Raw genomic sequence first — 24,333 nt, forward strand, 5'->3', positions numbered from 1 at the left:
GCCCTCACACTGGTCACGTTAGAGTTGGGTTAACATAAAATACAGATTTGGAGGACCCAAGACTGAGTGCATTAGAATCTCTGGAGAAGGGCCCAGGGATCCATATTATACAAAATTTCCTGAGATGTTGCTTATATACACTAATGCAGTGCTGTTTTCCAAAATATGGGCTTTGACCCGTAGTGGTTTATAATAGCAATTTAATATGCCAAGATTTTTTTTAAATTAAAAGAACAGAAAAAAGAAAAAGGGGGAAAAAACAGAAAGAGAAAATAAGAAGGCTGACAAATAGTAAGAGTCACTATTATTTCATAAAACTTTTGCTTGCATGCCCTGGGTCACTGAGTAAACTGGGTTTCATGTAGAAGACCACTGCTGGAAAATGATATATAAAATATATCACTTCTCTTTTCCTCTCTAGCCCCTGTACCCAACAATTCTCCCTTAATCCAAATCTGGGTGTGCTGAGATGCTGGGGCACATCCACTGCCTTAAGAAGCATCAGGCTGTTCTGGGAATTTGACTCACTGGTCATATTCCTGACGTAATGGCACTTCCTTTTGCTTCTGCATAGAGCCCAGAGCTGCACTCTCCCACAGATGGCAATGTCTCCAGCATGTCACATCGTTTTCTTTGAAGGACCCAGCATAGCACAGCACACTGTCTGTCCTGGCACTCTGTGGCAGAGGTAGAGCCACCGCGAGAAAGGAACTTCTGAGACCAAATGCTGCCACTTGCTGAGGTGCTTTTTTGGGGAACAAGAACACAGGGCATAACACAGCCAATTTTCCAGGCCAAAGTGCTGGGTATTTAATTCAGGCCCCTTGTGTCTGGTTGAAATCCTATGCAGCCCACACTTTCTGACCCAGATGAGAGATAACGGTTGTCTTAAATCAAAATGAAACAGGATGGGGTTAGCAAACCCACATGAAATGCGCTGAGGAGTCCTCTCAGGGACCTGAGAGCCTGCTGAACTGACCAGACCAGGGATGCTCCTGCGGTTGACTTGTGAGCTGGCCACACAAGTTTTGTTGTCACTAAGAAGAGAAATCCAAAGGCTAGTTCAGCATAAATGGTCCCCTGGCTGCACTGAGGGCGGTCACAGGTGAGTCATCAGCAGTGTGGAGGCCTGAGAAATGCTGCTTTACATCTCCGTCTCATGGCAAGAGGAGTATCTCTTAAAGAACTGAAAAATGGAATTACTCAAACTAAAAACTGCTGACCTCACCAGGACGATTCCTTTCCTGACCCGAGTCTGGGAATTGCTGTTGGTAAACCCCCCAAAATGAATTTGCTCATCAGAAAAGGGCAAAATGAGATACTCTCAGATACACTCGGTGACATGTTCACAGCCTTAGAAGCCAACCCTTCCCCACCTCAAACCAAAGCACTGAAATTCTTGATTCTGTGCAGTTGTGGTAGAAATGCCCTCTATCAAAAGCAGGCTCCAGTACCGCAAGCCAAAGATAAATAACAGAGGAAATCATGGAGACCATGACCTCTTGGTGACCCCTTGGAGCTAAATCTTTGCTAGACCTCAGAATATCAAAAAGGCCACCAGCCCTCCAGCCACAGTTTATGTATGAACAGCCTGGAAACCATCTCCGCCTGCAGAAGACTGGCTCTCTAGAAGCGTGAGAAGAGAAATCTCAAAGGAATTTCTTGTTCTATTCCCCAAAGCAAGGGTTTGTTGTTTAGGTGGAGAACCCCCTTCTGAGAAATGAGCTCATTCCTGGGGCTCTGCAAGGGTCACCCTGAAAAGGTATTTGCCTGGGAGTTGGGACGGTGCCTATCTCCCATCCAGTGTGAGATATTAGTATTTGAAAAATGTGTTCTCTCACTAACTAGCAAATAAGTGAACCTCAGGATCTCACAAGGGCCTTCTTTCCTTGTAGATTTCACTTATGGATGCAAATCAGCAAACATTTCGGAGTGTTTGCTAGCTGACAAGGATTGTGCAACCTTCTCCGAGGATGCTGAGCAGAATCGGACTCAAGTTGCTCTTGGAGGGAAGCACTGAGCAGACGGAAGCATGGGGTCCCCTCTCGAGACAGTGTCACAGCATAGGAAAGACACTCCTGGCTACCACTTTTGGTTTAGAAACCTCGGAGGCACAAGACAGCAACTGAGGCTAAAGGAAGCCAGTATCTAACAGCCAGGGAGTGGCCCCGAATTGCTCTTGGAGTGTCTGGCCTGAAGACTGAGGCAAAGTCAGCTAAATCTTCAGAATAAAAGGTGTGGAGAGAAGCTGGAAGATAAACCTGACCCTGAGTCTAGTAGGAAGGAGACCTTGACCACAGGAGGGATGCAAACAGATGAAATTTGCATCTCTTGGTTTTTAGAATCACCAGGCAGTACAAAGGTCAATTAATTGATAGAGATTGTATACGTAGACATAGATGTCGTTGGGTTTTTTGTTTTTTTACCCCTCTCTCCTCTTGTCAAACAGGTCATCTATCTCCCATAACCTACAATGGCCTCAAAGTTTAGAAGCCTTCTGGGTCCTCTTCTCAGAATATAAAGGATTTGGGTGAAATAAGTGGATTTCCAAGTATGCTTTAGTCATGGAAGTTGTTTTTCAGACAAAATCTTCTATCGTCTTGTAAATAAAAATGAATCGCATACAGGAAGAGCAGCCCTTCAGGTGGAAACAGGACTCCCCCTGGGTTCCTCTGAGAGTTCCTCAAAGTACAGTTTAAACCATGACTAAGAAGGACTTCTGAGATCCTTGCTGGCTGATTCTGGAACTTGGTGACCCTGTGGCAGGTGCCCCTCAGAATTTGTGACTTCTGTCCTTGACCCATCATGGGGCAGTCATCCAAATGGCTTATCTAAACCTTGTGAACCCCAAGTGTCCTATTTCAGCAAATCCACCCTCTAGAAGTGAGCTCGCCCAGGCCTTGGTTTGATGATGGGTGAGAATGACCACTCAGAACTAGTTAATGTCACTGTCGCTTTGGTTTTCTGCCACCGCATCAGACAAGCAATGAAAAAATATGAAATTAAGGGAGAAAAAAGCTAATAAAACTCCTTCATGCACAGGACATTAGTTTAGTATACTAATTCTGTTCACATGTAAAGAACCTGCTCTCAGGAATCCCACTGTAAATACTCCTTTGTTCAGAGAACTGTCAATTCCCACCCACTCCTTGTGAATGCTAAACTAGAGGCTTGTACATGAAAACATTTTATTCAATCTCATGGTTATAAAATATTCTTTAAAGTTGTCAAAGAAATCTGATAGGTTTTGATTGACCTGGATTTTGCTTTTTCCCCCAAAGAGGATATGCCTCCTTGTGTTTCACTGATCTTTTATTGTGGACTCCAACAATTTGCTGACTCCAGTGAACACTTGTCAATTGTCTCCTTAACACCTATTGCCTTTCTTTCCAAAGACTTCTTTTGAATACCTTCTCTTTTCCTATCCTCAGTCCATGTGGTCCAAGATGGGGCATCACCACTATGCCTGACTTAATCAGTGCTTCATGCTGTGTTGGCCACAGAAACTGGATCGAGGTAAAATAAATATGAAATAAACTCATTCTATCAGATTGAAGCTTGGGACCTTGCAAGAGTTTTCCACTGGACTTGGATTTGAGAAGATCTGACACCAGAGCTTCTGTAGCCATGTCACTGTAGAGGGCAGGTCTAGGAAGCTGCCAGGACTCCCAAAGGAAGGTCAAGAATAAAGCCAACACACTAGAAGGTAGAGCCAAGAAATGGAGATGAACTGACACCTGAAGCCATCATTTGAGCCCGAATCCCTCCCTGGCCTTTTTAGTTATGTGAATCAATAAATTCTTATTTGGCTTAAACCAACCTGACTCAGGTTACATCACTTGGAACATAACAAGTTCTAATTTATGCAATGACCATGGCGCTATTCCTAGAAAGGAAGAATTGTTGCTTTTTCTGATGTATATGTTTAGTCCACCAACACTACCTATTAGTAGTAGCATGGTAATTCCTACTTATTGAAAATTTTTTCCCCTAGGCACTGTATCTACAGCTTTCCATGCATCAGCTCATTGGTACTATTATTATCTCCATTTTACAGATAAGAACACTGAGATGACCAATGTCATAATAGCTTGAAAGTGGCATTAGGACTTCCCTGGATGTCCAGCGGTTAAGACTCCGTGCTTCCACTGCAGGGGGCATGGGTTTGATCCCTGGTTGGGGATCTAAGATCCCACATGCTGCACAGCGCAACCAAAAAATAAAATAAAATAAAATAAAAAGTAAAATAGCTTGAAAGTGGCAGATATGGAATTTAAACCCCAATGTGCCTGATCCCATGGCCCATGACCACCTATTATGTGGCAGGCATTGGGTCAGCACTAAGGACAAAAGTGACATCTGTTGTCCTTGTCCTTAAGGAACTTTCAATGAAGTGAGAGAGATATAAAACATGTGGGAGCTATAGGGCCAACCTTCTCCCCACCCCTTTTCATACTAGGGCCATATCTAGTCAGTGGCAATTGCTTTTTTCTCAACCAGACACAGTACCACATCCCTTAAGCAGGGGAGGGCATTTGGAAATGTATGGAAAGTTCTCTGTTCTTACAATGACTGGTTGGCAGGGGCACCACTGGCATTTAGTGGACACAGGCTGAAAGGTGCAGGCCTATTCTGCCCAACAAAGAATAGTCCCACCCAAACCGTCAATAGTCCCCTAGACAGTGAAGTTAGATATTGAAATAATCCAACCTAGAACTGGTGGCAGGTAAAAAAGAGATCCAATTAGGGTTGCTTTAATAGAAAACTCAAAATAAATTTCAAAAGTCTGTGAAAAGTACATACTAAAACAAAGTGTAAATCTGTAGTGCGTCCTTTGACCACTGCCAACCATTCATAGACCCTTTTCTGCTTATGAGCAAATCTTACAGCAAAGTTTCTCCCTATGATGATAAGCACATAGAATTCCTTCCTTCCCAAGATATTTAAGATCCAGATTTCCCTGAGAAGAGCCAGCCCTGGCAGGCTCTCATCCTTTCCAAGTGTGGCCTCTGAACCCCTTACAAAGACATTGGTCCTGTCTGCCCTTCTCCATCTCTGTTTCCAGATTCTGTTCCCCTCTTCCTCCTCACTCCTTCTCATGCCTCCCTTCCCTCATTAGGCATCTTTTAAAAATGTACCCAAACCCAAAATGTGGAGGTCTGACTATATTGTTCAAATGTCTACAATGTGTAGGTTACACGTTCTCCCTAGTTAGGGTTAGCGTATGTATGGGTAGTGTTTTCCTTCAGGAATCCAACCACTTCTTGTGTTTTGCAGCCTCGCTTCTATGTGGCTTCTTGGGTTGGCAGCAATGTATCTTCAAACATCTGCCAAACTACCAGGGTCTTCACTCTGTGAGATTTTTAATTCCTTAAACACAGAATTTATGACCTATCAGCTTGGCATTCTGAAAAGCAGACACTGAGATCCAATGAGACATAGAAGGGAAAATGCCTGTGAAGGGCAAAGAGTACAAGGAGCAGAAGCAGGTGTGGAGAGCTTTCAGACGACGATGCTGGTCTGACACCTTGAAAGGAGAGAAGGAAGGAGGAAGACCGGGTAGTGCAACCTTGAGATTATCTCAGGCTGGCCCCGTGAGCACCAGGGCACCAGAGCAAAGGCCGCCTGCCTGGTAGAGGAAGAAAGGGCTCAGGCAGAAACGGCCCAACTCCCGTGTCTCCAATCTGTTCAGTTCAGCAACTGACCACCAGCCAACTACCTTCCTCGCAGCAGGTTCTCCGGAAGGCAGATCCGAGTGGTACCCCTCCTGGCAGCCACATATGGCATTGCAGGGATATTAAAAGTGGAAGTCAGTTTGGCATAAGGTGTGTGGGGTGTGTAGTTAAAAGAAAGAAGATTGCCTTGAAAGTAGGGGTCTGAACTGTGACATGATAAAACCATCAAAACCAGAATAGTATCTTTCCGTCTGGAGGACTAGGTCTCACCCGCAACTTCTAGACTGTTGGCCTGGTTGAAAGAGGATAATTTCACCACTTTAAAAAGGAACAGAATTAGAATGCCAAGAGTGCAAAGTATTCTGGGACTGCTGGGCATCCAACATGCTGTGTTAATCATAAAGGGGAAAAGCCCTCTGTTCTGGCCAGAAATCAGGGGAGTTATTTCGGGAGCAGCCTCATCAGTGACCCAGACATTTCCATTTGAGTTCCAAAGCTCTGAAGAGCATAAGCCTTGAGAGCCTTTTCCACTGGCCCGTGTTTCTTTCTCCATAGGGCTTTTTTGCACAAATCTGCTACAAATTCAACGTTCACCTTCTCAAGGAAGACTGCAGAGAAGCAGATCTTTGTCATCAGAGACGGTGAACTTTCCTGGGAAGTGACTTGTCTGCCCATTCAAGGGATCTCATGGCTCACAGTCACCTGTCTTAACCAGCCTCATAAAAAAAGCATTCGGAATGCTACACACACCAGATTGTACCAGCCTATCTTCTGTCAATAAAATGCCCCATATCAGAAAGCCCAACAAATGACAATCATTTCTACAATTTTTATGATGTCTTCTATGTGAATTTCTCTAACCTGAGCCATTGGATGCCTGAGAGATGAGGGAAAAGGGATTCAAAGAAAAGTATTGCATGATGCAAACCCTAATGGGATGACAGACCAATTCTCTACTCAAGTAAACTCAGACCCCCCTCTTACTCAAAAGGGAAGATAAACCAGTTACAGCATCCAATATTAATTGTGCACTTCTGCATGATCCCATTTAATATTTAGACCAACCCTATCAAGAAGGTAGTATTTTTATAATCCTCTTTGGAGAAATGAGGATATCTAGTCTCAGTGTGCTTAACTTATTTGCCTGAACTAACCCAGGGAGCAAAGGGCTGAGCTGAGACTTGAACCCAGGCCATTCTGAGTCCAGAGCCTGGACCCTTAACCACACTTCCCTATCTCCCAGTCATTGTGATCAGGGCTGATTCAGACTTTGGGGGAGGCTGAGCTTACACGTTTGGCGGGAGGCAGCCCTCTTTAAGAAAAAGAAAAATGTATATGAAAACAAAATTCAATACAGGGCCTTAGAAGGGGTCCATGCAGGTGAGGGAGGCTGAAGCTTAAGCTCCGTTACCTTCCCAGTAAATCCGCTTTGATTGTGATAATGCCATTATTGCCAACAATGTTAACGTGAAGAATAATAATTATTCTTCAAATGCAAATATATGAAAATCTGGTTGGATTAGGGTTTTAGGATTTACTTTGGAAAACAAAGCTGTTCTGAGAGCTTAGAGACCCCAACTGCTCCCTTCCCAACCACCATATAATTCCTCTGCATCTGAGTCATACCCCACCTGCTCAGATTCTCTCCACGTTATCCTTGTATCTCTATTGATCTGCCTCACTTTCAATTTCTTAGTAATAATCATAATTATAGCTAACATTACTAGAGGTGACAGGCACTGCTCTAAGCAATTTTCTCATTGCTTGTTAGAAACTTTTCAGATGAGGAAACTGAAACCCTGAGAAATTAAACAGTTTGTCTCTGAAAGCTGTGTTCTTAACCATTACGCCAGAGGGCTTCCAATAGCCTAGGTCAATCAGACGTTAATGCAGGCAGACTCCACAGAGGCCAGAATAGAGTACAATAATTACAATGTCTTGATAAAGTACCAAATATAAGGCTAGATGTTCTGTAAGTCACAGACTTAATGCCTTGATCAGAATCCCCTTTAGGCACCTGTAAACAGTGCAAGATCAAACATATACTTCAAGTCAAGTCAGGAGTTCTGAGACATACAAGACCTTGAAATATGTGATTTAATTGATTAGAAAGACATTTTTTTCCCTGGGTTGCAATTGCTGAAACCCAAAAAAATAAGCTTGGCAGTGCCTGAATTTACATATTTATCATAAGTTTTATACTTCTTTCGTCATTATCAAATTACCCACACCAGAAAGTTGTGCTTCCCCTGAAAATGAGTCGCCAACCAGGAACCGTGCCTGAGGAAACTAGGGAGGTTGTGTCAGATTATCTGGTCAAACTGGCTTGGCAGTCTTCCTGGGGCTGAAGCACCATGGAGAGTGCATATCTGAGTCACGTTCCTTGGACTTCAACGTTTGAAGGAAACTCAAAATTTATCTAGTTCAAACCCCCTTCATTTACAGATGAAGGCAGTGAGACCCTGAAATACCAAAAGTCACAGAGCTGATGAGCATCATTCATTCAGAAAACTAATTGAACTGATTATGGGGCTAGGATAGAGGACTTTCCACTGCCCCATGCTGCCCCATGGTTAAGACATACCACTGGGCACAGAATCAGTAATCCTGTGATTTGTTTTTAGAAAAATTTCTATTGATGACGTACACATACAAGGTTTTCATTGGTCTGGGCTCTGCCTATCTATCACCATCATCTCCTGCACTTCCCCAGTATGAACCCTTCTTCTTTATATTTCCCAGAAAGTACTCACTATGCACTCTTGTCTCAGCTCAGGCTGCTGTAATGAAATACCATAAATTGGTGGCTTATAAACAAAGGAAATTTATTTTTCATAGTTCCAGAGGCTGGAAGTCTGAGATAAAGGTGCCAGCATGGTTGGGTTCTGATGAGAGCCCTCTTCCAGGGTGCAAACAGCCGAATTCTTGCTGTATCCTCACAAGGTGGAAAGAGGGGGCACTAATTCCATTCATGAGGGCTCCACCTTCATGGCCTAATTACCTCCCAATGGCCTCACCTCCAAATATCCTCCCCTTGGGAATTAGATTTCAACACATGAATTTTGGGAGGGGGACACAAACATTCAGTCCCTAACAACTCTCACTGCTCTGAGCCTTTGTGTAGGCTGCTTTCTCCATCTGGATTGCCTTTCTTCCTATTCACCACCATATGAATTCCTTCATTTATCAAAATTCACGTGTGTCATCTTCACAGTGAAACTTCCCATGAAGACTGCACATTCCCCACCCATTCATCCAGAAAGGATGAGTTTGATTCCTCTTCTATTCTCTCAATGCACAGTTCTCAGGGCTTTTAGCACTTGCCACATTTTACTTTGGCTCTTGGTTTAATTTTATTCCCTGCATTTAACTCTGAACTGCTTAAAGTCAGAGACCCAATGTTGGTCATCTTTTTAATCACTTACTGCCTAGGCTCTAGTGGGTACTAAAAATACTGTAACAATATCAGTAACATTCAATCCCTACAATAATCCTAAAGGGAGGGTGTGGTAGGGGTGGATACTACCAGTGCTCACCAAGGCTTCTGGTTCTCTTCTTAAATTTAGACATGGCCACATGACCTGCTTTGGCCAATGAAATTTAAGCAGAAGTGATATATGTCACCTCCACATGGAATTACCCAAGAACAGGTACTCTTTTCCCCTGCAGTGGTGGGCCCTAAAGTCTTGTGTTGGACAGGCAACATCATAAGGTGGGGAAGCTTCAGTCACCCTCTGCTGACCCACACTGGACATATAGTGTGGGTGAGAAATAGATGTCTGTGGTTTTAAATCACTGATATTTTGTATTTGTTACTGCAGTGTGACTTAGCCTTTTCTGACTAATACCAAGAGGGTCTAATATTATCCTCTTTTTCTAAATGAGTTAAGGCCACCCAGGTGGTAGGTGGCAGAGTGAGGATTCGAACTCTGCTAAGTATAACGTTAGAGCTTGTCTTCCAGACCACTAAGGAATAGAGAAGGGGAAAAGAAATCAATCTTCTTCCACACTGAGCATCCCAATTGTTGCTCCCTTTCCAGCTTCCAGCCACTGTCAGGAATTGGTAGAGCAGCTATCCCTTCAGGGGATAGCTAAGCAAGTTCTCCCCTACCTGCTTCCCATGTGCGGGAAACTAGGGGCATCCACAATGCTCTTTAGCTTGAGAGATTTGTGCTTATCGGTAACAGAGCAACAGAGACTGCACTTTATTTCCCCCACTTCCTCATGACCTCTATGCCAAGGATCCCAGGTCTCTGGCGAAGGGATGAGCCTGTCTTTTCCAACATCCAGACATCACAAGCCCCTAACACTCCAAGGTAGGAGTACCTCTACAGAATTTGATCAAATGGTTCGTATTATGACCTAATGGCCAAATCTTAGGCCTGGGATTTATTACTAACCATCACTTTAACTCACCTTGCAGCTTTGGGTTTATCACTTTCCCCATTATTTCAGTTTGTCCACTTGTAAAAGAGAAGAATGACCATTTGCCATCATCAAATAATAATTGTGCTTTGCATGGAAATGAGCAGTCATGATTAGCATACATATCAGGGTTGTACAGTTAATATTAATTATCTCATGTATTTCTCACTACGGCCCTAGGAGAAAGGCATTATTATATCCTCTGTTTATAGCCATGGAAACTGAGGCTCAGAGACATTAACTAATTTGCTCAAAGGTATCAAAACAAATGAGTTATGAAGTCAGGGTGCAAACATGACTTTAAAGACTGTTCTTTCTACAAGTCAAATTAGGTTTTATGTAATAGGATCCAGAATGCATAGTTTTAAACATTTATCTTCGGTGTCCAAAGTCCTCTGAAAATGTATGCCTAAAAGACTCTCTTACAGTAATTACCGTTAAAGTCACTGTCAGTCAATGATATTTATAAACTACCCTTTATGTCCTACCAAGAATAATGACAATAACATTTTACATTCCAGACTCCCTTTCAACTTCTCAAAGTACTATCCATATCAACTGATGCATTTTATTCTCTCAGAAATACTATGATTCCTGAGAGATGAGGTCAAAGAATTTGCCTAGGCAATTGTTAAGTCTCCTGACTCTTCATCCAGTGAAATTTCTTTTGGGAGGAGGAATGTGTGTTTATACATGTGTGATTTAATTATTCTATTGGATTTTTTTAGGTAAAAGAATCAGTGTTTGTTGTAACAAACCAAACAGTACAGATCTGATTTTGAGATGAATCCCCTTCCTCATTCTTCTTCCAATCCCACCTTCCCAAGGTTATCCACGTCAATGGATTGGTATATAATCTCCCACTTTCACTCCAGACGATGAAAATCCACGGTTTCTAAGATAATATCATAGACTGAGTCATGTAGTAAAATGCACGTCCTCCAGGAAGTTAGGAAGTGTGATTTTGATAATTTTTAGCACAGGAATCCATCTGAGATTCCCTCATTGACCCTAGAGTCTATTGCTGCAACCCCTACTCATCTCATGCCTGAATCCCTAGCTCTAGGCCTCTCAGCCTAACCAGTTACAAACAAGGCTCCCAGGATTAATTGGCACTTGTTGAGTTCAGTATGTTCCCAGTTTCTCACCCACTTGACATAATATGTGTTCATCCTTGTGCATAAAAATTATGAACCAAACCCACTCTGTCACCCTAGCCAGCTGCCCCTCAATTTCTGCTGAGGGTATTTTGTGGTGTCTAAGGATGACTGTACAAGAACTTTACATTGGGAGTGAAGTCTTGGTACACACAGGGACATCTAAATAACTGATCCTGAAGTGCAAAATCCCTGAATGCAGCAGATCCATCCACTAATCCCTTCCTGCCGCTCTCCTGACAGTGTAAGAGTGTCTCTTGGGCTCTGTCCTAAAATTGGTTTACAGTCCTTTAACTTACTCTCACATCACATCAGTTTTGACATTATAATGTGATTTACATTGATTTGAGGCTGCCATCAGGATGAGCTCATAACTATGTCAAAACCTCTGTTGAGTAAATAAAGAACTGATTTTGAATGTGGAGAATGATGGAGGATGGAAAAATCACGGAAGGGGACCAGAAACAATGCAAGCTCAGTAGGGAAATTTTAGACATCAAACATTTCTTTTTAACACAAAATACCAAAGGTCACTAGTCTCCCACATCAAATACACAGACAATTTTTTTTTAAACAAATCCATTTCAGTCTGAGTGTTGAGACAAGTCTAAAATATGTGATTCTGCAAAGAAATTTCTAGGATAATTTTAAATTTGTTGTTTTTAAAAAAATGAAGGAGGAACTGTTTGGGATGGCGGAGGAGGGAGCGGAGAAGAATGGCACCATCTTCCTTCAGCATGTGGACTTCAACCTACCCAGAGACATCGACATCTAAATAACGGATCCTGAAGTGCAAAATCCCAGAATCATACTCATTTGCAGGCCTAAGATGCCACCAGAAGGGCAAAGCAGGCTCCGAAACGTGGCGTTGTGCCTGCTTTGAAAGAGCTAGTAGCCCCCTCTGTACTCATTTAAGGCTGCCTGGAGCACCCATACTTCGCCCAAAAGCAACTTCTGCATCTATCTTGGCAACAGTTCAACAAGAGGATGAGGTTTGGCCAAAGGTGGGTGGAATCAGCCTGAACATGTTCCTTCGCCCATATTATCCTGTCTGAAAAAGGCAGATGGAGACGGAAGGCTTTCAGGCTGAGTTCCCGCCGACCTTAACTGGAAGAACTTGCGCTCTTTCACATCTGCAGCTGTGTCCTCCTCAGGGAGTTGTCCAACTAAAAGTGATTTTAAACATCTGTCAGCTAAATCAGAGCTCCAGATTTAGCACTCAGGAACATTATGTGGATTTGTGATGCTTGCTGGAGAACGCTGGATACATAAACCAAGCTCACATGAGACAGCTGGGTGGTACTCTGGTTGGTAATTTCATCTATGACACATTTAATTTGCCTGCACATTTATGAACGTTATGTAAAGGGAAAGAGTGACCATTTCCCTGCAAAGAGCTTTTGGAATTACTGCAAGATCAATAGCCAGAAGGGAGAGTCTTTACACTGGAACACTGACTGTATTCTGATCCAGTCATTTGCCTGGAATTAAAAAAAAAAAGTCCCCACAGACTCATTTTGTCTGAATTTCCGGAAACTCTTATTTTCTACCCTTTCTGGTGCAGGTGTAACTTTGCTCCTCTGTACCCATCCTGGAGGAAGAGAAATTCTGCACATAGTCATGATTCCTAGTTGCCATCTTTGAAGATGTCAAGCATGGGAGAACCATCCTCGCCCTCCACTGGATGGATGTGTCTGAAGAGATGTACCACTGTTGAGGAGAACTATGAAGCCAGGGCTTCACTCAAACACTCTCTCTTTGCTGAGGCAATACTCTTGGATGATGGGCTAGAAATCCTTTGTGCATTATGGGGCTTTGAAACCCATCCTGTCAGTTCCTGAGATCATGGTGCCCTTGAAGGGAGACAAGGGGAGACACAGCCTCGCAACTCACTATGGGTTCCCAATAGATGACTGATCACAGTGGACTACAACTTGTGGATTTGCTTTGCTTAGGTTAGTACAAAAGCTCACAGCCTCCGAAGTCCATTTCTCCATTAAGCCTTCCCTAGTTCCTCAGACAGAGTTACTCCCTTCACTGAGCTCCCAAGACAGCCCGTGGGTGCCTCACACCTGGTATGAATGTATGATTTTGTTAGGCAGTGTCTTCAGATGCCATTGTGATCTCTAAGGAAGCAGAGATAGCGTTTAATTTGTCCTGTTTGTACTCCCAATATTAGGACAGGCCCAGAGACTGGGGCCAACTGACATTTTGTAGATAGTGAATAAATGCAAGAGGGATGGGCACTAGTTTGAACAGCTTAAGAATATACCATCCAGAGGCAAGGAAAGGTGGTTCTGGTGTGGCGTTGATGGTATGAGGAGAACCCTTGCAAATGTACCCTGGATAATCCACACGTGGATAGCACCTGTATGCAGGGAACTGACTCAACACAGGTTTCTCTTGCTGTTGGAGAGAGGGTAGCCCTCTCAAAGGTACCAAAGCCCAGGAGAGGACAGCCAGGGGCTAGGACACAGGAAGAGCACTGCCATCTACATAGAGTTGTTTGAGGGGGCTGAGCAGGGAGGGGCTTCTGCCTCAAAATGTCTTCTTTCTGTAAGTAGAGTGTTTGAAATGTATTCCTGAGGGCATTTTGGTTCTTCCTTCTATTCATCCCACCTCTGGGATGACACACTTACCTTAGGAGGTCACTTAAGGTAATAGTTAAAACCAAAGACTGTAGCACCAGACAGATCAGAGTTCAAATCCTGGTCCATAATTCATCAAGGTGTACTATCCTGGGAAAATGACTAAACATCTCTGAGCTAACTCATTAGGTAGTTGAAGGGATTAAATCAGCCAGTGTGAGTAAAGTAGCTGGCCCATGGCAAATGTTCAATGTAGTCAATAATATCATTACTATACTTCGTTTGGACTCTTTCATTTGCAAATGATTAAGAATGAAGCTGCCTTGATAAAAAAAATACAGGTGTGTCTCACAGAAACCAAGGGGGGGAATGTACCTGGGCCTCAGGATACCTCTGTCCTGGTCTGCACATTTGCTCTCCTCTCCTCTCTTGGCTTCTTCTCTTCTCAGGTCCACGTCATTGGTGGAGAAAACCCACCTCTCAGCTCCTAAGCTGACATATTGCAGATTCAGGTCCCTGAAAAGAGACCTACACAAGTCTTTTTTCCTGGCCTTAATTTCACGTTTCTGGGGAAAGACTCTGATGGAATCCCCTTGAATCTGGTGCTAGTCCTGCTCACTCAGCCACGGCAGGGCTCAGGCGTAGGTCAGACATAGGTCACAGCTATACGCTGGCCTCCTCTACCTGGGGCCCACTTTATTGGCAGGGATGCTGGCAGAGAGGGAGGGCAGTCGGGTAGGGGGGGTAGAAATCATCATGAGATGTACAGATGCTATAAAAGGTACCTTCAAACTACTATGATAATGAAAATGGGGCATTTAGAAATGTGAAGAAATGTATGAAATGTCCTTCTGTGTGAAAAAAAAAACAAATATTGCATACACGTTGTAATCACAACTAGATTCACTTATAAATGTAAAGATCTATAGGGAACGTAAAGAACTTGTCTTTATGTTGCAGTGATGATTTTTTTAATGCCCCTTGATTTAGTAACAAAACTTTGTTTAATGTGGAAAGCTCCTAAAAGGATTAATAACCCTTGAGCCAGTTGCCACCTAACACCTTAGCAAGGATTAGTTGACAACTAACTAACTGGCTTGAGAGCCAGGCCCCAGGGGACAGATCCAGGCCTGAGGAAGAGGAGGGAGGGAGCAGGGACGTGCCAAGGGCACTGGAGACAAGCTTCTTTTTTTTTTTTTTTTTTTTTTTTTTTTTTCTTTTTTGCGGTATGCGGGCCTCTCACTGTTGTGGCCTCTCCCGTTGCGGAGCACAGGCTCCGGACGCGCAGGCCCAGAGGCCATGGCTCACGGGCCCAGCCGCTCCGCGGCATATGGGATCCTCCCAGACCGGGGCACGAACCCGTATCCCCTGCATCGGCAGGCGGACTCTCAACCACTGCGCCACCAGGGAGGCCCGAGACAAGCTTCTTATTCCTCACAGTGTATGAATACTGCGACCAGACCCTCTCTTCCTGGAAAGGCAGATGCCTGGCTTAGAATTCTGAAGTCTCTATCGTACTTTCACAGGACATCAGTGAATTTCAGGCCCAAGACAGGGCAGCTACCAGAAAACTCCTTTGGTAAAATAAAAGGCATCAGAAACATTGTGAAACGCACCACATGGTTTTCAGGCCAAGGCTGATGCCAACTTCTAAAGACCCTACAGACCTCTAGAAACATTTCTATAGAAACAAACATGCCCACGCTCACCCCAGCAGCTTCTGGGCCCATCTGGCACTCTGTCCCCGGGTCCCACCCCTGGACCCAGTGAGGATAACCCTGGAAAAGTCTCTCCATTTCGGCTTTGGCACCCTGCTTCCTCAGCCTGAATGTCAGTATGCTGCTGCCCCTAGCGTTTCCCCCAAGGACTGGGCAGGACAGATGGTCACTGTCATGTTAAAGCCAAAGACTCATGAAGCAACTTTGAGAGCATTGTGAGAACTTCACTCCTACCCCAGAGACAGACCCCTGAGACTCCTGCCTGGACAGTGCCCCAGGCTCTGAAATGCAGTGGGCAAATCACATCCACAGCCTGAGCTGCAGAGTAGAAACATTGTTTTTGAAATTGCTCAAGTTGGCTGCCCTGAGACATTGCCCAAATGTTTCTTAAACTCTGCTTTTATCTTCAGCAAAACTATATAAGGCCAAAGCTCCAGAGAAATTCACTGCCCCCTAAGGAGCAAGGCCCAAGCATTAGAAGATCAAGCTAGAGACACTTCCTTTCTGTCTCCACAACTATTGTCTTTTTTGAAAAATTTTTATTGGAGTATAATTGATTTACAATGCTGTGTTAGTTTCAGGTGTACAGCAAAGTGAATTAGTTATACATATACATATATCCACTCTTTTATTAGATTCCTTTCCCATATAGACCTTTACAGTGTATTGAGTAGAGGTCCCTGTGCTATACAGTAGGTTCTTATTAGTTATCAATTTTATATATAGTAGTGTGTATATGTCAATCCCAACCTCCCAATTTATCCCTCCCCCACTTATCCCCTGGTAACCATAAATCCACAACTATTGTCTTAACTGAAACTCTTAATATCACCAACTTGTGAAATTTCAGCAGTGTTTATCTGTAGCCTGAGGCCTCTGTGTCCTATGGAGTGTAGACCTGCAAAGTTATCGACGTAACACATTTATGAAAGAGGCATCCATTCAGTGAGGTCATCAATTAATTGAGCACCTACTCTGTGCCCAGGAGTGCACTAGGAGCTGAGTATAAAATGGTGAATAAGACTCAGTCTGGCCCCAAGGTGTCTACAGTCCATTAAGGGAAAAAGATACCTACAGAAGCCATGACAGTACAAGATGATAAATGCTCGTGGGATTAAGGACAAAGGACTTAGTGCATTGACAGAAACTTAACCGGATCTTGAAGGGTCACAGAAGGTTTCCGAGAGCAAAGATTAGATCTGAGGAGTCCTAAAGGAAATTAAGGATGTGGGCAGAGGAAGACGGGAAACAAAACTATAGCCCTGGACCCTCCAGCCACAGCCTCTGACCCACCACATATCACGAAGCCCAGTGGTGAGCTGAGTTTGCCAAAGTAGCAAAAGCCTATACGTCTCCGTGGAGAGCTGGATGGCGTGAGGAGCTGGACACTCAGAAATGAAAACAAAGGCTTTCCTTCTTCCAGGAATTATTACCAAATCTGACTTTCTGATAGGCGGTTTAGAGAACTTTCTGCCAGAACAAACGGGTCAAGTTAATCTGAATAATACATCGAATATGTAGAATACCTACTGTGTGCCAGGGAGCAGGGGGAGTGGGATAAATAACTCCTGCAAGACCAGAGAGAGAAGAGAGGGGAGGTGGGAAAGCGTCCGGGGTGGAGGAAAGAAGTAAAGGAAGAGGTACGGGGCAGGCCAGGTGACCCAGCTGCTGCTTACGAGTAGAAGCTCACTGGCTGATTTTTATCTGATTGTTGACTAGCAAACTCATCTCTGTCAAGATGAACAGGGAAAGGGCTTCCCTGGTGGCGCACTGGTTGAGAGTCCGCCTGCCGATGCAGGGAACACGGGTTCGTGCCCCGGTCCGGGAAGATCCCACATGCCGCGGAGCGGCTGGGCCCGTGAGCCATGGCCACTGAGCCTGCGCATCCGGAGCCTGTGCTCCGCAACGGGAGAGGCCACAACAGTGAGAGGCCTGCGTACTGCAAAACAAACAAACAAACAAGAAAACCATAAAGATGAACAGGGATGGATACACTTGGAAGGAGGGATTCAACTCTGTATAATAAAGCACTTCTTGCTATTTGTCTCTGACGTGCTTCGAATGGGGGATAAATGCTCTGCGTATGGCACGCCGTTGGAAGAGGATTTATAGGCAAGACAAAAGCTTAGGTGACCCACTTAGATTTCTCCCTAGCCTGTACCTGAGATGTGACAAAGCTTACGTGAACTATGGAGGGAAGGAATCTTCAAAGGGGGTTCAGAGATTTAAGTTCCATGAGTATCTGTCCTAACACACAGAGTTAAGTCACAAGAAGACGTCAAACATGAAAAAGTGTCATTTCAGCTTTAAGAGTCTTTGTGCACATGCATGCTTGTGTGTAAGTGTGCATGCCTGCGTGTGTGAGCTCATGCATGGGGGTGATTGCAGTCTGACTTTTGGTGAATTTAAGATCTCTGCTCACTCTCACCCGGTTCAAGAGTACAGGGGAGTGCTCTCTATTAGGCAGTTACACAACCACCCAATCCATTCTTTGGAACCCCTTGTTTATAGGTTTTTAGAGCTTATAGAAATTAAATGAGAACCTATTTGTTAGGAGGCTTAGGGTGTGCTTGGCATATTTATCAATGATGAGTAAAATAGCCGTTTCAGATTTCTCATTGTACACATAAGGAAACTGAGGGACACAACCAGTTGAGATGAACTGTTCAAAATTCCGCTGCTGCTCATTCTTTCATGTATAAATTTATGCAAATATTACTGAGTGCCTACCTCATGCTGGGCATTGAAGGGAGTTATCCGGACTTCCAGTCCAGTGCTCTCCTTTTATAACCTGGAATTTACGTTGTTGGTTCTCTTTAAGTTAGAAGCATCAGCCTGCCTGCCATCTTTATGAGGGGCTGGGTAATCATGGAAGGGTGATCTAATCTCTAGATAGCAATCTATACCTTCTCTCTGACTATGCAAGCATTTTCATCAAAGGCAAAACATGGAGGAAATATTTCGACCTCAACAGATAAAACCATCATGAATTTTAGGGTTACAGCTTTTAAAACAATCAAGGTTGGCAGAATGGAGCAAATCAATGTGCAGTTTGCTCTTTTATCCTTTGAGATTACTGTCTGTTTTGTTACAGAGTCTAACTAGTTAACAAACTTACGTGCCTCTTTCACAAATTGTATTTTTAGGATGATGATCTCAAGCCATTAAAGTTTGGGTTAATGAAGTTATCTGTGGATCATTCCCAGGGAACTTTAAATCAGAGGACACAGATGTGTGGTCTCAGCCAAAGGTTATATTTGGTTTGGCTGGCAGGGTGTTGGCCCACACAGCAGTTTTTAAATTTTTGAATTACTTCATAAGATTTAAAAATCAGGAGATTATTATATACAAGTTAAGATTCTAGCTTCTCCTACAAAGTCAGAAGTTCTTGAAACACCAAGCCACAGTCTCACTCACTGACAGCATGAATTGACAAGGGCTGTCTACGGGGTAACCTTTTTAGACAGGAGGACACTGGCCACAGCCCCCCTCACCCCTGCTCTCCTCTATAACTGCCTGACTCACTCAGACACATGCCAGGCCCTGCTGGCACTTGAGTTCATGACCTCTGCTTAGTATCAGGGGTCAAAATCTTTACAAAGCTCTGTGGAGGCTTCCAACCAATTTTCTCCAGGTGTTGAGTGCAAAATGATTTTGGTGATCAGTGGAGTTAGAGGAAAATATGCATTAATTCACTCACCAAATATTACTGTCTACTATGTTCCAGGTGTGTGCTAAGAATGAAAGAGTCTGAGATAAATAAGATTCATCCTCCAGGAGCCCATGGACTCGTGAGGGAGAGAAACATGTACGTGATTAGAACAGTTTCTCCAAATGTTATGGTGAGTCTGGTAGCACAAAGGTGGGAGCGACCAATTTTAATCAGGGGAATTTAAAGAATTTTAATAGAGAAAATAACTGAACTGAATGTTCAGGGTCCAACCAGGAAAACAGAAAACATTCTAAGTAAGGAAAATGGAGCAGTTTCCTATTATCAATCGCTAATCCAGGAATGGGTGGTTTTAAAACATGGCCCCCAAGTTCTTTGACCTTTCTCCCATTGAGGGATGTGTCCCTGCCACCCCCCACCGCAGCCAACCCTGTTTGAATCTGGGTGAACTTGTGACTGTTTCAGTGAACAGAGTAGGAGGAGAGTGATGCTGTGTAACTTCAGAAGCTAGGACACAAAAGGGAGCTTCTGCTTGATGCTGGATGGAACACTCTCGTTGGGAGCCCTGAGCCACCGTGTAAGCGGACTGACTGCTCTGAGGCTGTCGTGCTGTGTCAAGCCCTGTGTGGGTGCTGTCGTTGGCAGTCCTCATCTTTGAGTCACCCCAGCCAGGGCACAGACATGTGAGGAACTAACCTTCAGATGATTCTAGCTCCCAGGTGTCCTATGGCCACTGTAAAAAAAATCACCCCAAACGTAGTGGCTTTAAACACGAATTTCTTATCTTACAGTTCTGGAAGTCAGAAGTCTGAAATGGGTGTCACTGGGCTGACATCAAGGTATCAGGAGGACTATGTTGCTTTCTTGAGGCTGCAGGTGAGACTCTGTTGTCTTACCTTTTACAGCTTCCAGAGGCTGCCTGCATTCCTTGCCTAGTGGCCTCTTCATCTGCAAAGCCAGCAAGGGCAGGTGGAACCTTCTCACTTCGAGTCACTCTGACAGTGACAATCCTGCCTCCCTCTCCCACATTCAAAGGACCCTTGTAATTACATCGGGCCCACCCAGGTAATTAGGGTAATCTTACTTTAAGGTCAGCGGTTAGGAAACTTCTCCTTCTTGCCGCGGCACATAACATACCCTCGGGCTCTGGGGATAAGGATGCGGACATCTTTGTGTCGGTCAATGATGCTGCCTACCACAAGAACTTCTTGTGATGCTTAACTTTATAGATCAAGTTGACTGGGCTAAGGGATGCCCAAATAACTGGTAAAACAGTATTTCTGGGTGTATCTGTGACAGTGTTTCTGGAAAGGCTTAGCATTTGAATCAGAGGACTGAGGAAAGACTTTCGCCCTCGTTGCCCTCAGATGGGCGTCCTCCAGTCTGTTGAGGGCCTGAACAGAACAAAAAGGTGGAGGAAGGGCACATCCCCTGTCTTCACTTAAGCTGAGACATCCAACTTCTCCTGCCCTTGGACATCAGTCCTCCTGGTTTTCTGGCTTTCAGGCTCAGATGGGGACTCACACCATTGCCTCTCCAGTTCTCAGGCCTTTGGACGTGGACTGAATTGTTCCACCAGCTTTCCTGGGTCTCCAGCTTGCAGATGGCAAATCGTGGGACTTTCTGGCCTCCATAATGATGTGAGCCAATTCCTATAATAAATCTATCTATCTATCTATCTATCTTATTGATTCTGTTTCTCTGGAGAACGCTGACTAGTACACTTATTATGTACCACTGGGTTTTTTTGTTTTTGTTTTTTTTGCAGTACACTGGCCTCTCACTGTTGTGGCCTCTCCTGTTGCGGAGCACAGGCTCCGGACACACAGGCTCAGTGGCCATGGCTCACGGACCCAGCCGCTCCACGGCATGTGGGATCTTCCCGGACCGGGGTATGAACCCGTGTCCCCTGCATTGGCAGGCGGACTCTCAACCACTGCACCACCAGGGAAGCCCTGTACCATTGTTTTAACATACTTCACTTAATCCTCACTACAACTCTATGAGGTAGGTGTTATTACTGCCCCACTTTGACAGATGAGAAGATTGAGATTCAGCGAGGATGGTTGGCCCGAGGTCACACAGTAAATGGCAGGCTGGGGACTCCATGCCAGGCCTGTCCAGCTCTGCTATTCATTTCTACAAACTCACTGTGTTCTTCCTATGACAAGGCCTTCGTATATGCTGTTGCCTCTGTTTAGCACCCACTTTTCCCTTCGTCACCAGGCTACCTTCTACTCATCCATCAAATTCAACTCACATGCCACTCAATCAGGGGAGCCTTCTCTGTTACCAAAGATGAGGCCAAGTAGTTCTGTTTGGTGTACCATAGTTATGCTTGATCACTTGTGTGCATTTCAGTCTTTTCTTAGAATTAAATCCCCAGTCTTTATCAGGGCCTTGAATCAACCAGCCCGTGGCCCGCTCCAGCCTCATCTCTCCTTCCACTGTCTCCCTTTGCTCTCCTCACTCCAGCTGTATTCACCTTCCTTCACCTCCTTGAACTCATCAAGCTCTTCCCGAGCTCAGGACCTTTGCACACATCTTTCCTCTAGCCTGGCTTTCCGGCTTCTTTGCTTGGGTAATTCCTCACCCTTCCGGTCCCAGCTTTACACAGGCCACTCAAAAGTAAGTTAGGGCCTGCATTATGCCCTCTAATGGCCCCCTGTATTTCTCCTTTGTGGTGCTCATCATGATTGTAATTACATGATTATTTGGGTTATTTCTGTGCTTAAAACCATCTCTGCCATGATACCAAACTCCACCGCTTCAGAGCATGTTTGGTAGCATCTCAATGAGTACTAAATTAATTAAATAACAGTGTGTGAGCTTGTCCTGGCTGTGGATGTGAGGACATGGGAAACACTCAAATGACTTCTCTTTAGAGATACTGGAAAACTGGAAAGTGGCTTTGCCTCGAATGTTCAGAAGAAGTCCATGACTCTTCTTACCCCACTCTTTATGAGCACCGTTGGTCAAAATCAAAGACACTGGATGGACCACATTTCTTAAAGAAAGAGCCATGTAGGAAGAGGATAAATACACCTGTACTTGGATAGCTCCTCTTGTTTCTCAGCAGTCTTTCTTTCTCGAGGCCAGCACTGATAAGCTCAGCCTGAAAAACAAACACATTAGGGAAGGTGGTCTAGACTAGTGACTCTCAATCATCAGTGAGCATCAGAATCACTCGGGCTTCATCTGGATGTCATCCAGGAGATTTCCAAACAGTACTTTGCAGTGGAGTCAGGAAAATTACATTTCCAGCAAGCTCCAACCAGGTGGTTGGGTGCTGGTCTGGCTAGTTTTTGGACCACATTTTGAGAAGCAGTGGTGAAGCATTCTCAGACTTTGGCTTCATCACCTGAAGCCCAGGGTCACTGCACTAGGAGAGAGCCTGGAGCTCTGTATTTTTACCAGGTCACCGAAGTTTCAGAAGCACTGGCACTCAAACTTGGCTCTACATTGGGGAAGTTTTAAAGACCGCTAATGCCAGGGGCTCAGCCCTGGAGATTCTGATTCAATTGACCTGGAATCAGCCTGAGCATCAGAAGGTTTCAAAGTCCCTAAGTGATTTGAGTGCATATGAAAGCTTGAGAACTCTTGGCCCAGAGTAGTTGTTCTCAAACTTTAATGGCCTCAGAGTCACACAAAGGGCCTTTTAAACCACAGAATGCTAGGCCGTGCCCTCCATTCCTGATTCAGTAGGTCTGTGTTGGGGCCTAGGAATGTGCATTCCTAACAAGTTTGCAGGTGTTGATGATATTGCTGATCCAGGGACCACACTTTGATAACCACTGATCTAGAGAAGGAAGACAGAGTAAGTTGACTGGGCCTGTGTTTCCTAGACTTGAGTGGGCATAGAAATCAGCAAAGATCTTATTATAATCTATGTTCGGCTGTGGCCGGGTTGAGGGGTGGGGGTGGGGAGTGAGGAGTTGCAAGATTCTACATTTCTAACAAGATTCCAGGTGATGCCATTGCTGCTAATCCACAGCCAATAAGCAAGACCTGAACTGTTTGGGTCCTAGTCCTGGGACAGCATGGAGCCCAAGCCAAGGCAACTTTTCTAGCGATGCTTCCTTGGGCCATGCGATGGGCTTTGTGTCCACAGCCCCAGGTATTAAGAAAAAGCTCCTTTGCACACCCTTGTTCCCTCCCCGTATATTTCCCTCTGTGACTGCAGGAAAAGGAGTCTGACTGAGAGTAGGATTCATGTGTTCCTATGTCCCTGCCCCCCCTTCCCAAAACCATTTTAATGTCACATTATTTGCAACAAAACAATACAAATGACAGTTATTTGGGTCAATTGCTTACCATTTTTGCCTAATTACCGTGCAATAAAAAATTAGTCAAAACACATGTCAGATTAGCTTGTGTGAGCTTTATGTGATTACAACAATAACCTCCACTCTGTATGCTAACCTTCATGGCTGGTTACACATGTAAAATGGTTGTCTGCTCACAACTTCAAAACATCAGAGGGAACACTGGGCTTTAGAGACATGGTAAATTATCCAATCTGTCGATTTCCTGCAGTAAGGAATGGTTAAAGCTGTGATTGCTAGTTTAGGGGGCCTGTCTATATTCCTACCCTCTTTACTTCCAATGTCCTAAACATGAGAGGGGGGTGGGGGAAGAGGGGAAGGAACAGGAAGAGAAAAAACGGGATTTAGATAAACGTGATAAATCTGTTCTATTACCTACATTACACACTGGGTGTGTTTAAAAGAAAAAAAAAAAAAAGACCAATCCTGAGCAATTGCTGCAAATCATACATCCCTGATTACATGGCAGTATTCCTGGTGGGAAAGCCAGAGTAGTGAAGGATGGATTTTAGCATGTACTATGCATTTATTTATGGTACAGCACATCATCAAACACTTCACAGGCTCTAAGCTGGCAAACCAGAGGCCTTTGAAGAGAAATAATGAGCTGAGAGGTTCATGACATGCTATTAAAAAGTTTGTGACTGGATTTGGAAAATCAGATGGGTCTCCAAGGAAAGGGACAATTTCTGAGCCATTGCACTTAGAATATTTTTTGAGCTCCAGAGCAGATATTTATGAGAAGAGAGAGTTGTTTTTGTCTCCAATCCAGGTT

The 24,333-nt window shown here is 44.3% G+C and overlaps 1 protein-coding gene across 1 annotated transcript in view; it reads left to right on the top strand.

Annotated features, from left to right (window-relative positions):
• RNLS (renalase, FAD dependent amine oxidase) overlaps nucleotides 1-19,338 on the top strand; it is a 306,184-nt gene extending 286,846 nt beyond the window's left edge. Inside the window, exon 7 of the mRNA XM_081234363.1 lies at nucleotides 19,291-19,338. Within this exon, the coding sequence (XP_081090489.1) occupies nucleotides 19,291-19,317 (27 nt within the window). The 3' untranslated portion in view covers nucleotides 19,318-19,338. The remainder of the gene's footprint in view (nucleotides 1-19,290) is intronic.
• The last annotated feature ends 4,995 nt before the right edge of the window (nucleotides 19,339-24,333 follow it).

This window comes from Mesoplodon bidens, assembly GCF_964165515.1.
Source record: "Mesoplodon bidens genome assembly, chromosome: 1".
In the NCBI taxonomy this organism is placed as follows: Eukaryota; Metazoa; Chordata; class Mammalia; order Artiodactyla; family Ziphiidae; genus Mesoplodon; species Mesoplodon bidens.